The sequence below is a fragment of the Chaetodon trifascialis genome, chromosome 20 (assembly GCF_039877785.1).
Source record: "Chaetodon trifascialis isolate fChaTrf1 chromosome 20, fChaTrf1.hap1, whole genome shotgun sequence".
In the NCBI taxonomy this organism is placed as follows: Eukaryota; Metazoa; Chordata; class Actinopteri; order Chaetodontiformes; family Chaetodontidae; genus Chaetodon; species Chaetodon trifascialis.
This window is the reverse complement of record NC_092075.1, coordinates 14376506-14391839: the sequence shown is the minus strand read 5'-3', so window position 1 is coordinate 14391839 and position 15334 is coordinate 14376506. Positions and strand designations below refer to the sequence as shown.

Sequence of the window (15334 nt, the reverse complement as noted above, 5' to 3'; positions counted from 1 at the left end):
ATTTAATCAAATAGTTGCTTATTTTTGTGCTCTTACATTTTAAATTAATAAAATGTGACTGAGGAAAAAAGCCCAACAAATCAGACCTGAGCAGACAAATATCAGATGCATTCATTCTTTTTATTATTGGTCCAATATATCCAAAAAAATCATTTGAGGTAAAGATAAATTGCATCAAAACGACATCAATATACAAGCTTATTTATAATTACAAGATGTTATTGACATCCAAATGTACAATAAAAACTCTGAACGTAAACAGTACACACTGGGGGGAGGACCAGAAATAAAAGGACCGAAGCTGGATTCACACATTCATAAATCGTCTGACCTTTCACGCAGGTTTGATTGATCGGGTTTATCCTGCATGGCAAATCAGATCTTCTCTTCGTGTGTGAATCCACGTGGAGAAGAAAGAAGGGAAATATGGGGACGTTTGGCTTTGAAACATTTGATTTGTACATGAAAGAAAAGCAACAATCGCATCTCCCCTGCTCGCAGGCTTGTGCGACGGCTGCCATCAGCGTCACCGTTTGCAGACGACGCCTTTCTTAACATTACAGAAGTGAGACATAAAAGATGCCTCAACTGAGAAAGCCGGTCCAATTTTTTGTTTCGGCTTTTCTGCCAGGGGATGGAGCTTAACAGTGCAAAAACAAATCAGCAGGCACACAGTATAAGATGGGGATTTTACAATGGCTATGAATAAGAAGAAAGAAATTGGAGAACTGTTTGTCGGGGTTCCAATGAGCACCAAAAATAAAACGTCTCGATCCTCATATGTTGGTTATGCTAAATTAACATCGTTGGTACAAATCTCCAAAATCCCTTTTAAAATGTGTCACATGCTCATTGGAAACCCAACGCTGATCTCCAGCCTCTGTTGTACAAAAATAGACTCAGCTGTGCCGTATGATTCAGCCAGACACTGGGCTATATTGAATATACAGTATATTGCCATGAGAGCAAAAAGACATTTTTTTTCAGTCAAGTCTGAATGACCTCGAAATGTGTGCACGCTCAGGTCAGGTCACTTCATCAGGCTGGTGCGCTGACTGCAGTACATTTACACCAAATAGCAGGAAAGTCTACAAATGCACTGATGCCTTTTTTTTGGAATCACCGCCACGATTCACAGTACCTACCTATCCTTTTTTAGCTTATTGTGTGTGTGCTACGTTTCCTATTCCTTCGCCCTCAGCCCTCCAGGGTACCTTTAATTTTAACAATGATGTACTAACTCTCCTGAATCCTTGCTGTTTTTAATTGAATGACAGTGAGCCAGTCTGTGAGGTTTAGGCAGAGCATTTTCTTGAATGTGTATGTTCATACTAACTGTGACAATTAACATAAACTCTGACTCTGATCTTCATGGTGGGTTTTAATGTTTTGGTACAAAATTTAGCATCAGTGCATCCATAAAACTGTCTGCTGTGACACTCTGACGGCTCCATCTTACTGCCTGTACTCACAGCAAACATGTAAAAGTTCAGTCTTTTTCAAGCATCACCTCACTGACATCTGGTAGCAAGTGGAAACAGTAGCTGCTTTGCGCTTTTAAAGCTTGAGGGGAAAACATGAAGGACGGATAAAAAGAGAACTGACAAAGTACCCAAAACAGTCTGCGAGCAGCCACAGTCACCTCCTCCCATCTCTGTTTCACATTTGGCTACACTGAGGGCAGGTTCAGTAATGTGACAGCAGCCTAAAAAAAAAAGGGAAAGGGCCATTCAAAGACAATCTGACAAACGGACATTTAAAAGGAAAGAGTGCAACACAGGGGATTTCTAACAAAGCATGACTCCGAAAAGTCAAATAAGCACCTTATTTCTGAAATCCTGTCAATAAATGAACTGATGCTAAACAACTCAGAAATCGTTATTACATTTGATGGATTTTTTTTTCCAGTTTATGAAGATGCCCCTGACTGAATCTGCCCTCGTCATCATTGGTCAAGTTTTCGCTACTTTTATGCTGAGTGTGATGAGCTAGCAGTGCGGCTGTGGAGCGGGTTCAGCAAAGATTACACACTGACGTCTGACAGAGTATCTCAGAATGGATTTTTCCTTTAAGGCCACATCAGCAACATTCTGAGGCAAAGAAAGAAAAAGAGGAAACAATGATGAGATCATATGGTCAGACCGCTCCATCAGAGAGTTTAACAAAAATGCTTCCACATAGTTATTTATTCTCAGGAGCCCTGGTGCTCTTTGTTCCTCTGCAGACCATCAGCATGCTTTTTTCAGGTCAGAGCCAGCCTTCGACACTTACTCCTCTTGTGTCAAACATTCTGAGCTGAGGAAGATCCAAGTGGGATTGAAATGTTGTTGTTCAACTTTTGTGGCAGTCAGTGTGCAGGCGTGGCCTTTTTGTCACTTCCGATGGGGCATGATGACGCCACATGTTCCCAATTCAGCGTTTGTTCCTTTCAGACTGTTATGTAAATGAGTGCCACTGATGCAGCTTACTGCAGGCAAATGACATTTGACTCTAAAAAGTTCCTCAAAGAAAAGAAAAAGCTGACACTCGATTGGTTTGTTTAAAGAGAAGAAATTAGAGTCTTCGCCTCAATTTCCCCTGTGTGCTTTTCACTGAGGAAATGTGCCCTTCAGCATTCCAAGTTAAAGCCCTGGCTTGAAGAGGAGAGGTGTGGCAAATATGAATGGCCATGGTATTAAAAAAAAAAAAAAAAAAAAAAAAAGCAGTATGCAAACACTTAGCAGCTCCACCACCAGGTGGTGCTGCTACAACTGCACTCATAACATAAACAGAACTGAATCTGCTGTGTGGCTCCGTGCTCAGCTTCCTGGAGCAAAAACACAACATCATTTCCCTGATCAAGCTCAACACCCACACCATCATTGCTTAATGTGGTTTTGCTTCATGTCCATTTGTCTATAAGCATCAAAAATCCATGCGGAAGTTTCCCTTTTGAGAGACCATTCAAGGCTTTTACTGGTCTTCTGTTGCTGCGCCTCCCACTTTTTTTCCCTCCGTGTGTTGCTTCTGTTTGAGCATGAGGGCTGCTGCCACAGCATGTTTTCAAGTCTCTGAAAGCTTATTTTCATGATAACAATGGTTGCAGAGAAAATAGGAAAACTGTGAAGTTTATGACCTTTTTGGAAAATGAGACAGTAACGACAAATAAATGGGTTTATGGGCTGAAACATGCAAAAAGTAACAGGTATGGTCCTTTAAATTTACAGCCAATATGATGCCTTCAAGAGTCTAGTTCCAGAGGAGAGTTTTAGTGTTACATTAGCAGAGGCTTTTACAACCTGACAGGAATAAAAAAAAAATTACTTCACACCTGCACAAAATATTATTATCTGTATGAGTTCTCCTTCATACTTGGTTGAATGTGAACATAGAGAGAGCAGACAGGAAATTCTGAAACCGTGGTTAAATAAACACAAGCAGCATTGGCAACTGACCGTTAACTGGAAATATGAAGTAGAAAAAGTCAATAAGAACAACAACAAAAAGAAAGAAAAAACAAAGGAAAGAAAAGGGAAAATGTCTGTACATAGTAGGTTTCTCTTCTTTCCCAGCTGTCCTTGAATGCACCATTCATTACCTCCTTCACAGGTGTGATGTCTGGGAGACGCAGCTCCCCTACATCTGGTTTTCTCACAGGAGAACAGGGGCAGAGTCCAGCAGATCAGATCTGCTGCCCGCTCCGTCCTCTTCCTTGGCATGAGAGAGCGTGTTATACAGAGAGGAGGGGAAGGGAAGGGGGGCCAGAGACAGGAGGACGTGTTTCAGTTCGTCTCACTCGTTTTGTCCTCAGTCTGTTTGTCCTGGAGGAGAGTTATGAGGGACTCCCACGCTGCCTGGCACTGCAGAGGGTGGAGACGGAGGCAGAAAATAAGGTGAAAGGGAAGAAAGAAGATGCAGTGACACAAGAGGAAGATGTTTAAAGTCATAATCTGTGGAGGCTCTGTGTAAACACAGTATGCATGGGAAATGACACAGCGCCTTCCAGCAGCGTGCGTACCTTTTCGTAGTGGCTGATATTTTTGTCGGCCATGCCTATGAGAAGCTGTTTGAAGTCTTGTCTCTTGTTGCGCTGCCAGCGCTCCCAGTCTGCCTTCAGGTCCGCATTGAAACACTCCACCTTGTCCTGGCATTTCTCCACCTCCACTGGCATCTACGGCGACAGAGAGAAAACTACAGCTACAGGGGCCTTTGGGGGACATGACACAGGACTACAGGTTACAGTGCTACAGGGGTCTGGGTGGTGCGGGAGGGTTGTATTAGGGGAATTTGACAAAGAGACAGAAGGCTTTCACCAACTCTCCCTCTCAAATCCTCTTTGTGGAGTTTGTATGGCATGCTGACAAAAAAGATATCCAGCTAATCCATCATGTACCAACACTAGAAGCTCTTATTTTGAAGAGATTATTCACCCCTATTTCCAATTTTTGTTTGTTTGTTCCTCTGAAGAAAATAACTCACTGATATCGAAACTTGGTTTTTGGAAACACAATATTATGGTATATTATTACTGCATGTGTAGTCTTGAAAGATGATTCTTTGTGAAATCCATCATTATTATTAGAGAATTTCCATGATCATATTAAAATGGTTAAATGTCCCATCATGTGCTCCCAGTGGGACAGAAAGTAATACCGTGAAGAGAACTTTGTTTAACTACTGACACTCCCACGGATGGCAACAGCAATTTCAAGGTCTCTATATGTGAGAGGAGTTTCAGATTCAGATGGGAGGAAGGAGGAGGCTTACAGGCGTTCTGTCCTCCTGTTTGCGCAATACGGCCGCTTCCAGTCGGCCCTCGTACTCCGCCTGGCTCTGGTCGCGCTTCCTCAAAACGTTCTGTAATCAACCAGAAAACATCAACTCTTTAATTTCTCACTTTTAATGTGACATTTACTGATGCTGTAATATGTCTGAGAGAGGCAATGTGTGAAAAACATGAAACATGCTGAATCAGGAACTCGATGAGGATATGAGACATCAGAATCTCAGATGCTGCTTCCTCTATTCAGGGTCAAATAAGAAAGTGCGTAGCTGTGTCCCAAATTCAGGCCGCGCACTCAGTCTAATCAGGTGTTTAGTATGCAGCGAGTTCGCCCTGGAAAAATGACAAAATGAAGTATACTCAAAGCAGACAGTGTGCATGCAAAATCCTGATGATTTCTGCATGCGCTGCTGATGCACACTGTTCTGCAATCACAACGCAAAGCGCAGAGGAAACGGACGAGCTGCTCACAGCCGTACAAAAGCGAACAAATTGTGGGTGGTGGTGAAACTGTTTGAGAAAGATCAAACCAAAACAAGTACTAAATCACCGGAAAAACATTCTGCTTTCCATCTGTGGCATCTGATGTTGCACAGACTGTATCACTTCCTGTTAGTGTAAGGTGGTTGAGTGGTGTTTTTTTGTATACCAACTGTCAAAATAGCATATGGCATTAGAGTTTATAGCAAACTGTACTCTGAAACTGATAATTATACATTTAATTGAATAATATTCATTCTTTCTTTTCTCAATAATGGAAGTCAATGGGGGTAATGCTTTTTGGCCTTTTTTTTGTTGCGGCACTGCAGTCGCTAATTAACAACATGGCTGACTCTCTGTACCGCATCGAGTGCTCTAAGGACGTGAAACACAAAATGTCCCTCTCACCTTCATGGACTCTATGTAGAGGACGTACTCTCTGAGTACAGGCAGGAAGTCCTGGCTCATGTTCTCACTCTGGTCCTCCAGCGCTCTGCAGCATGTCGAAACACAGCTGGCCACGCCCTCCAGGGGGCGCTGTAGCTCCTCCTCCGACCCCGCCCAGCTGGAGTACACGGTGCCGTACTCCCGCAGCTCTGTCAGGTACTCTGCTCGGGGTGAAAGGAAATAGAAAAGAAGAGTCGTGATCTTTCACGGAGGGTTCGCCATGTTTAACTGAAAAATCTATATTTGTAAATTACACATGAGAGGAGTGATGGCTGAGAGCCAGGCTGCTGAGTCAAGCATGCGCGGCATTTGCTTTTTGTATGCTCTCTGTCAGTTCACAGGCCTTCATTATCAACCCGAGTTCCCATCTTATCGCCTCCAATATGGAAACATGGACCTTGTGTTTACACTGCAGATTTTTCAGGCCAAAGACTGCAGCATGTCTAAAACCCCCAAACAGATGGCGGCGATGAGCATTTCACATGGCAGGTGACAGGTATTCGCAGCATCACTCGCCATGCATGAGTGAGGCCTGCAGATATGAACCATGCACCCCTCAAGGCCCAAAAGTCTGAGGGGTCTTCTCCAGACCAAACACGACAGCACTGAGTGGCTCAATACTGCAGATAGTGCTTCCATAAGTTAGTGTTAGCCACCCAGCTAAAGACTGAACCATTCGATGATATAAGCTAACCACAAGCACAATGTGGCACATGCAGATAGCTGCCAGCAGGTCTGCTGAGAGAAGGAGAAGCGGAGTACAAAGGAGCACTACTTGAGGGAATGCTGCAAGCCGCGCTCACACCGCTGTGTCAAAATGTTGCTTCCTGGTGCCTAAAATACATGTTTGGAAGAAGTGACGAGGAAGACGTGGCTTCAGCTCTCGAACCAGTGAAAGTGCTTATTAAGTCCCAGGGCTCATGCACAAACCTTTAGCACAACAAGGCTGTGTGTAAATGATAACATAATGAGTAAAAGGAAGCTCAGAAAGAAAAACAAACGCTTCTTTTATGTTCCTGTTTAAAATCCTGTATCAATAATCTGGTTAAGAACAATTTGCAAGCCCACTAGGTCCCCTATAATATTTAAATGACTGTTTAGTGGCCGGAGAAATAATCTTCTGATACCTGACTGCTCTTTGAGGATCCTCTGGGCGATGCGGTCGATGGTTCCCAGTTTCTGGCTGAAGGTGTCCAGGTATTCTCCCATGGCGCAGAACTCGGCCGGCCGCGCCCGCAGCTTGTAGCCTCCGGCCACGTGCTTCACCGACTCCCCCACCTTGGTCAGCAGGGCCAGACCCTGACGCTTGTTAAGGTCCTGCAGGCACACAGTAACAACCAGCCGCATGATGTGAGGACTGTGCCAACAGGGCAAGAAAACAGTACACGTAATGATCTCATCCATCCATGTTAATGGTGCATTCTTCTCTTCCATCTGAAACTGTCAGCTTCTTCTTGGCTGCGGTGTTTCATCACACATTTTACACTGTAGAATTGATACTGTTTCATTATGTGTATGCCCTACTTTCTTTCTTCCTTCGGAGTCCAATTATCGTACTGCTGCAACAACCTCATTTCCCCACAGGGATCAATAAAGTCTTGTCTTGTGTCTCAGCTACTTAGAGACAAAGTTTGTGACTGATGGCAGATGTGGACAACACACAGAGACTAAGTAAGGACGCAAAAGCTCTCTAGTTTGTAGTATTGCATTTTACTGAAAGAGCTGCTGTATTTTATCTGTACTAAAACAGGTAATATAACGAGGTGCTTCATAAAATGAATTGCATGCAAGCATGTGACTGGAGAAGCAGCAATTGTCCACCTTGTGTTTCTGACAGAAGGAGTCACCACAGTTTATAACTTCTGGCGAGAGAGAGAGCCTGAAGTTGTCTGTGTGCTGGTCACGCTCAGAACCAGGGACATCAATTCTTATAAAAGACCAAACTGTCCCTGAAAGTCCCACTTTTGTGTTGTCTTACCTTGGCAGAGAGGAAAGCGTTTAGATGTGGGTTGAAGGAGAGGACGGGGTGGTCCGCGACTCGCTTCAGGAACTTGTCCAGAGCTTTCATCCTCGTCTCTACAAATTCCTCCGAAAAACGATCGACCACGCCCTTCATCACGAATTTCTCCGGCAACGGCTGGAGACGAAGGGAGATGGATGAGGAGGAGAAAACAGGAGAAGCAGAGCAGAGAGTAAATTAAGGGTTTCTAAATGGAAAGCAGGACAGGACGAAGGTTGTGTCATGGCTCACTGGACCTACAGGGATGAGGTGGGTCGGCTGGCTCTCCTCCAACTTGAGCCTCAGCCAGTCAAAGTCCTGGTAGCGCCGCCGCACACAGTACTCCGGCAGGTCAAACTCTATCCGTGTTGTCTGGAGAAACACACACACACACATTTGACGTGTTACCTGGGAGGATACTGACCCTTAATTTAAAAATGACAATTTACATAAAGTTTATTTCGAAATAGTTTATGAAATTGGGATTAGTTTTCACTGAACTGTGTGGACACATTAGACTGGAGGGGGGCCATGTCTGTTTATCGCAGCCCATTTAGAATTACCGTGCATGCTTATCGACCTTGAAACAGAGCTGACAGTGCATGCTCACACACACTCTCTCTCTCTTCCTTTCTGACAATACGGTGTAAAAAGAGGCCCCCCCACATGCTCTTAATCAACACGTTGTGTTCATACTGGGCTGTGATATTTGTCTCAGGCCTCTGAGCCAAAGCACCACAGCGTGCAGAGTCGCTGTCGTCATGCAGCCACCCGACGGCTCCTGGCAGTGTCTCCATCTCAGTCTGTTTCTTTCATTACACGATGGAAACCGGACTGCGTTTCCATCGTGATAAAACATTTGCACAACCGACTTCTGGAAGAATTTGGAACTTTTTTTTTTACATCTGTGTTTGCTAGCTAACGGTCTTTTTTCCCTGCCTTTGCAAGCGTATTGCTACATTTCATGGCATATTACCAGCATCAAACACTGATAAGTGGAATAGCATGTAGCAATCGTCAGAAATGTGTATCGTGTAAGTGTTTCTTCATGCTCGTGCTCAAGATACAAACAAAACAGGGACCCACTCATAAAAAACAAAGCTATAATAATCCCATTACATACAAGTTTAATGACAGTGTTACCATGACACCAGCCAATAGCAGACCTTGGTGGAGACTCTGTAGGTGATGTAGGTCTCCATGGTGGAGACGTGCTTCTTTGGGTCGTCGACTGTGACAAACAGGTCGCGGGTTTCTGTGGAGGCGTAGAGGTCCCGGACATCTGTTTCCAGGTCGTCGTCCAGCTGCAGCCTGTTGAACAGCGAGGAGGCGGAGGCGGGACTCGACGTCTCGACCGGCGTGCCGTTGGTCAGCCCCGCTTCCTGCTGGACAGAGACGACGGTGACACCAAATTCGAATGGCTCAGTGGGAAAAGCTGCAGACAAAGAGCTGATAGATTGATGGCGATGCAGTTGTTTCTCTCTGTCAAAGGGGCTCTTGTTGAGGCTGCTGCTTCGTACACACCCTGCATCATCTGACACGACTCCCGTCTTTCTAATTGAATGATGGGCGAGGGGAGTGAGATGGGCCATTTGTGGAATGGAGATGCATTTCCGCAGGCTTAATAGAAATAAAATTACAACTCTGTGAAAATAATGGCTGGTTATGCCATCCACAGATTGACAAATAAACACATTATTTCATTTTATTGTGTTTTTTTGAAACAGTTTTTCTGTACAAACAGGTGCTCGGTGCATTAATAAATCCAATCAGTGCCTGGCTATTCATACATGATGCTCTTCCTCAGGTATGTCGGGGAAAGATTGCTGCTGTCAGGCATGTTCTAGCACTTTCAGTTTTTCAGTGTTTTTTATAGAAACAAGTAGAGACAATAAATTCTCCCCACAGGCTCCATCCAAACACAGCGAGAGGGCTCAGAAAATGCTATAAAAAGGCCAATAACTGGACAATAAGTGGAGGCTGTGTGCTAAAAAGAGACCGACCTGTGGATTTGTACACGTCATTATTAGAGAAAAGAGACTTGTGCGGTTCACTTTCTACTTTTAGCTGCCGTTTAAACCCAATCATGTTCAAAAGACATGAAAAAAAAAACATGTTTCTGCAATGGATGAATGGATGATTGCTGTATTCCTGCACATTCAGAAGGGACTCTGAATATCTCATTAGCGAAATGCAGGGACAGCAGAATGTTAAATATAAATAACAACCAAAACATAAACAGCACGACAGGAAGGTAGGGAAAAACACCGGGGCAGCAGGGCTGAAAATAAAACTACCCAACCAATTCTTTCACCACAAGCTGAGCTGATCTCAACTCTGACAACACTTCTCACAAGTCGCTGATGTCCTCTGGGGCCACAACTTCCCTCAAAAGAAGGAAGGAAGCACTGAAACAGGCGAAGGTGCATGAAGGCACAGAAGCTAATGTTCAACCTTAATCACCTTTTTCTGCCGCACGTACTTTTTCTTAATTGCCTGAAGTGGCCATGTGTGCAACTCTCCAATTCAATCAATGTCAAAAAAAAAAAAAAAGTGCTACTCCTGTCTCTCCTCACTCACTCGCCTCATACACACTCTGCAACTTCACACACTGACCACACACACATTTTCTTCACGCCATTCTCTGCTACTGTACGCACACACAGGCTGCTGACGCTGTAAGTGCTCCATTTTTTTACATTGTGGTGCTAACCTGCGCTGGTAATCACAGTTCAGATAATTGCGTTGCGTTGCATCAGTACACCACTGTGAATGAACAACCAGGCCACAGCAACACAACCATGCTCAGGCTGACGGCGAGAAAGAATCAGGAAATATCACACGGGGGAAGCAGATGTTTTTAACACACAGCAGAGTTAGGAGACGTAGTAATCAATACTGTGATATGTGAATGGATATAAGGTGGAGTCTTGCTTATTCTAACACTGGGACAGAGCTTGAATCTAAGGGCTTTGTGTGACAAACACATTGAAACAAAGACTACGATCGTAGCAGCAGGTCAGATTCTGCGTAACATGAAATTTTTGTTCACATGTGAACCCCGGGAGGATGAAAAACAGATCAGCAATCACGATTTTCACGCCAAGGCTGCACAGGTGAAACGCAAGAGAAGAAAATTAACTGCTTCTCAGCCTGCGTCTGTCGCGGCGCTCTCTGCAGCAACGCAGCCACCACATGACTGCAGGCTGAGGCACTACGCGAGTGGATGTCACAACAGCCAGCGAGTGACCTGTCACTGTTACTCAACCACAGTACTGTGCTCACAAGTGTAGCGACACCGCGGAAAAGAAGTTATACCAAAACCAATAAGACTGTGTAGACTCACAGGGGAGAAAAAGCATTTAAGAATAGTAATTATAATGTTTATTACTATTAACATTGTTATAAACGTGTTGGTATGTGCTCAGTTCAGCCTTTTTTTTCCTGTTTTTCAGTGCTATGGAAGGAGGTATCTTGTCTCATTTTTAATACTAGTATCATATCAAAGTTTTAAATTCTGTTAATTTGGCATTATAATCTACACATGGATCCTGATCCACAACAAAAAGTAATCACATGTTCCAATGGCCCATGATCTACCTCTCCATTACATTTTATTGAAATACGTTCACAAAATGATTGGTTATTCTGCTAATAGACTGGGACCAGAGCCTTTACATCACCTTATCATGCAAAGTTACTCAGTCTGAAGGACATCTCATAGCATCCTGTTGTCAATAATTAACTGGAAGACCTTGCAGTTGCCAAGCTTGTTACTCCAAAGTAAAACCGCAGCAGGAAGAATAAAAGCCTTGTGATTTGTTTGCTGGGTTCATCGTTGTTTACACAGCTTACCTAGGTTGACAATGATGGCAGGTCCCTTTTGAGGAAGTGGGATGACAAGAAATCTGTTTTTTAAGCGAAACGTGTAAACTGGGGTCAGTGCAAAGCAACACGTGCAAACATGATCCACTTTAAATGGTGTAAACACATCACTCACACTATAGTAACCTGCTCCCTCTCTGTGTGAGTGTGTGTGTGTGTGTGTGTGTGTGTGTGTGTGTGTGTGTGTATTATGAGATCATATTCGCCCTTTACCTCTGCTTGTTTGTTTTTAATGCATCTGCGGTCTTTGTGTCTGTGTTGTAATAAAAAGTGAGTCCCTCCATAAGACATAGCCAGCAAAGGCACTGTTTGTGGCTTTTGAGATGTCTCCTTCATGCCACAGTGATTCAGTGGAAAACTCAAACGGTCCAGCTCATCTCTAACCTCCAGTCACGGCCATTAAATCTTCAATGCAAACTAGAGTAATGGTCATTAACCAGAAAAAGGCGTTGATTAGTGTTCGGTCCGTTTTCTCCATTAAACTTCCATCAGTTTGCTAGTTCTTACTTGGTGGATTTAGCCGCAAACGGTGGTGCCACCCTGAATAAAGGTCAGTGTACAGAGTTTACTTTGGTCAACTGTCCTCTCTACATCGCCTGGTTGTTCTCAAACCTCCAAACAGGTCTCAGTACAGCCCCAGCAGACCCTACCTTGTCCCCTCCGACGTTGACGGTGACTGAGAGGGGCTCCTCGGCGGCGGACAGCGGGTGGAGGATCTCCGTGATGGGCTTCTGCCCCGAGCTGGCCAGGCCTCGCGGAGCGCCGACACTCATCCTGCAGGAGGCGGGAAAACGTGGCCGGGTATCGGGGGCAACGACTGTCCGGTTCTCCGCAGCTAACACGGTTTAGTGTAGACAGAGGGAGGCTTTTTTCTCCATTCAGGGTCTCCTCAGTTGAGATGTTACACCCGCTGGTTGGTCACAACTGTCAGCTGACTCCCCACTGCGCAGCTCCGGAGGTTAAACTACACGAACCCGGAAGTAAACATGTGCGTCACATGACAACAAGCAACGAGTGAAAACTAAAGATCGTCTATTGAGAGGATGAGAGAACTGTTAGTGAGAGTGTTAGGCCTGGTCATTTTTACGAAGTTTTTTGGCTTGAAACACCACACAGCACAAAAAAAAGGAAGCAGCATTTGAAAACAACTCTCTACATACATACTATCTTTTCCTCCAGAGCTTTCAGCCATGGTTGCTTGACATCAGGCAGAATTGTCAGCTCATTTGTTAACTTGTTGGTTAACTCACGGTAATTTTGTCATTACACTACCTCCTTGACAACTGAGCAAACTTCACGCACTGAAGAAAAATGCGAGATGAGACTGAAAGCTCAGGAAAATCTAGCAAACCCTCTATTTGCCTCCTCAAATATGAAATATGAGCAATTCATATACACATCATATTTGAGGAGGCAATTACAATTTGGATTCCTATGCAGGTTGATTTTTCCCGGACATCTAGGCTTTAGTGATATCCAGATCCATTTAAGGAGTTGATTCTTTTATAAGTTATTCTTAGGTAATATACTTTCATCACGCGCATTGGCTAGGCTTTGTGCCGTCCTCCTTTTGTGATAACGTTTTTGGTTACCGGAAGTTGTCGCAGAGTAAGACTTTGTCTTCTTACGCCTATCTGGCGAACATCCCTATCTGACACACCGGTACACGATCTCGAGAGGCAAAATGCTACTGATCACCCGTACATATTCACGAGTTTTATCGTTATTTTAAACTTTCAGCGGCTGTAACAGTACTGTACTAAAGCAACTTCTGTGTAATTTACCCAGCTCAAGGTTAAGTTACATTTATCGTCGGGGGGGGGGGACTTTTATCGTTGTCTGTTATCCACCAGTGGGGCGGAAGGAAACACAAACAAAATTTAAGCTAAATCATTAAAATAGTCCTGTGTGTGGTTTGTAATTTTGACCTGCCTCTTGCTACCTGCTCCGACATGGCTGCTAATCCTCCAGGACAAGGTAATTTGTTGTTGTTTTGGGACAGACGACGCTGATATTAAAGTTCTTTGTCTTTGTCAAGCTATCTGGAACTATTCCTGACTCCAGGGGCGTAGCTATGAAACCTGGACCCCTTTGTAGCATTTTGCTCTGTGGTTCCTCTGTGGGGAAATACAGCTAACAAGCTAACATAGCTTGTTTCTAACGATGCCCCTCAATTAATATTTTACAACGAAAATAAATGTCTTGATAATCCTACATATTCTGCTGTGTAAAATATTAAATGACTCAGATATAAAATGGTGAATGTTATCCTTTTTTAACCTCTCTAGTGTAACCTTTGTATCTATGCAACTCAACAAGACGATACGTACGTATGTCTGTGTGTGTACATATTCGCATTTATTAACACAATCATCAGCAATTACTCAAAACCATTAGATGAAGCATGTGGTGTTAGCTGACACATCTTGTTCTGTCCCTCTCTCTTCCCCCATTGTCTCTCTGTCTCTTTGTCTTGTTGTCTCTTTCACCCAGCCTTCCCAAACAAGACGCGAGTGGCAATCCTGGCAGAGCTGGAGAAGGAGAGGAGGAGGCTAATGCAGAATCAGTCCATGAACACACCTGGAGCCAGGTAAGGACAGTGTGCAGCCAGCCAAAGAGAGCATTTAGTGGGGGAGAAAGTAGCCATTGATACCATGTGCCATTGTACTTGTTGATATATTCTCAAGGGTTTTGTTCCCACTTACACATCAGCACTCTAAACTATCTTCCCTTTGTTCTCGCCCTGTCATCCTGTAGCATCTCGCTGTCCAGGCCAAGCCTGAAGGAGTTCAGGGACAACTTAGAGCAGCAGCACATCGCTGCCCAGCAGAAGGCTGCCCTGCAGGTGAGACAGAGGCAGGCCAACATAACTGCGGCTTCATATCATTTAACACAGCCTTTCACACAGTATCAAGTAGAACAACAAATAATTATTCACCAGAATTGAAAGAATTTATTTTTCATGCTGTGTCCTGTTTGTTATTTGGTACGACTCTCAGATGGTGATTGTCAGTAGAAACTCTTCATGCAAACCTTTGTCTTCTCTTGCAGCATGCACACGCACACTCATCAGGCTTCTTCATCACTCAGGACTCCTCGTTCGGGAACCTCATCCTCCCCGTCCTTCCACGCCTGGAGCCTGAGTCGTGACTTTTTTACCTCTTGTCCCCCTCCCGCTGCCCGGCGTGCGACAGAGCTTTGAAACGACATGCATCAGGCCTGCATCTCTCCCAGTTTCCTCTTTTAAGCCTGTGATTCATGGACAGTTGTTTGTCATGTTGTAAGTGATCTCAGGGGAGTGTATATCTTTCGTTTCTACATTTTCCAGATGAACAAGCTGGCTGCTGAATTTAGGAAAGCTTTCAAACAGTCAGCATAAGGTTCTAAGTGGCTGTGAAATATGTCATCCAGGGACTAAAAACAAACTACACAAGTTCTGTAAATGCTATCCTGCTCTGTTGCCCTTCATGGCTTTAAAGTGCACATTTTGTCAGGTTTTTTACATTTGTAATGCATTTGTATCGATATTTGGATAATAAAGTTACATTCAATTGTGCATATATACATAAATTGAATCTCAGTTTTTATTTTTGCAAACATAAAAAAGTCTAAATGCACAGTCTATTGCTATGTTAACGTTTTCATGATCAGCTCTCACTTTTTCTCATTTCTGATCCTCGTGTCTTTTCAACAGAAGTGTGTGGGACGTCTGTTTTGAAAGCCTCTATTTATTTCAGGCTTTTTCATTTTTAATCAGCCAC

General features: G+C 43.9%; 2 protein-coding genes across 5 annotated transcripts; one reads left to right on the top strand and one right to left on the bottom strand.

Annotated features, from left to right (window-relative positions):
- Positions 1-108: 108 nt before the first annotated feature.
- snx30 (sorting nexin family member 30) lies at positions 109-12511 on the bottom strand. The gene is made up of 9 exons (XM_070988698.1): positions 12224-12511; positions 8855-9070; positions 7950-8060; positions 7668-7826; positions 6817-7006; positions 5651-5850; positions 4747-4836; positions 3998-4150; positions 109-3839 (listed from the first exon to the last, which is right to left on the bottom strand). The coding sequence occupies exons 1-9, from the start codon at positions 12344-12346 to the stop codon at positions 3762-3764; spliced, it is 1320 nt and encodes a 439-aa protein (XP_070844799.1). The 5' UTR covers positions 12347-12511; the 3' UTR covers positions 109-3761.
- A 694-nt stretch (positions 12512-13205) lies between these two features.
- LOC139349147 (SOSS complex subunit C-like) lies at positions 13206-15140 on the top strand. Of its 4 annotated transcripts, none has more exons than XM_070989683.1 (5): positions 13206-13550; positions 13862-13899; positions 14067-14163; positions 14331-14418; positions 14625-15139. In XM_070989683.1, exons 2-5 carry the CDS (start codon positions 13878-13880, stop codon positions 14721-14723), a joined length of 306 nt encoding a protein of 101 aa, XP_070845784.1. In that variant the 5' UTR covers positions 13206-13550; positions 13862-13877; the 3' UTR covers positions 14724-15139. The 4 variants fall into 4 exon arrangements, with proteins under 4 accessions (XP_070845784.1, XP_070845783.1, XP_070845785.1 ...); XM_070989684.1 differs by having other exon boundaries at positions 13495-13550; positions 13862-13913; XM_070989682.1 differs by lacking the exon at positions 13862-13899 and having other exon boundaries at positions 14625-15140.
- Positions 15141-15334: the final 194 nt, after the last annotated feature.

Coding starts and splice junctions, on each gene's coding strand:
- snx30 (XM_070988698.1), bottom strand. CDS start 12,346: ATGAGTGTCGGCGCTCCGCGAGGCCTGGCCAGCTCGGGGCAGAAGCCC. Junction 9,071..12,223: donor TCAACGTCGGAGGGGACAAG/GTAGGGTCTGCT, acceptor TCTGTCCAGCAG/GAAGCGGGGCTGACCAACGG. Junction 5,851..6,816: donor GATCCTCAAAGAGCAGTCAG/GTATCAGAAGAT, acceptor CACCCCGAGCAG/AGTACCTGACAGAGCTGCGG.
- LOC139349147 (XM_070989681.1), top strand. CDS start 13,836: ATGTTATCCTTTTTTAACCTCTCTAGTGTAACCTTTGTATCTATGCAA. Junction 13,900..14,066: donor GCAACTCAACAAGACGATAC/GTACGTATGTCT, acceptor TCTTTCACCCAG/CCTTCCCAAACAAGACGCGA. Junction 14,164..14,330: donor ATGAACACACCTGGAGCCAG/GTAAGGACAGTG, acceptor GTCATCCTGTAG/CATCTCGCTGTCCAGGCCAA.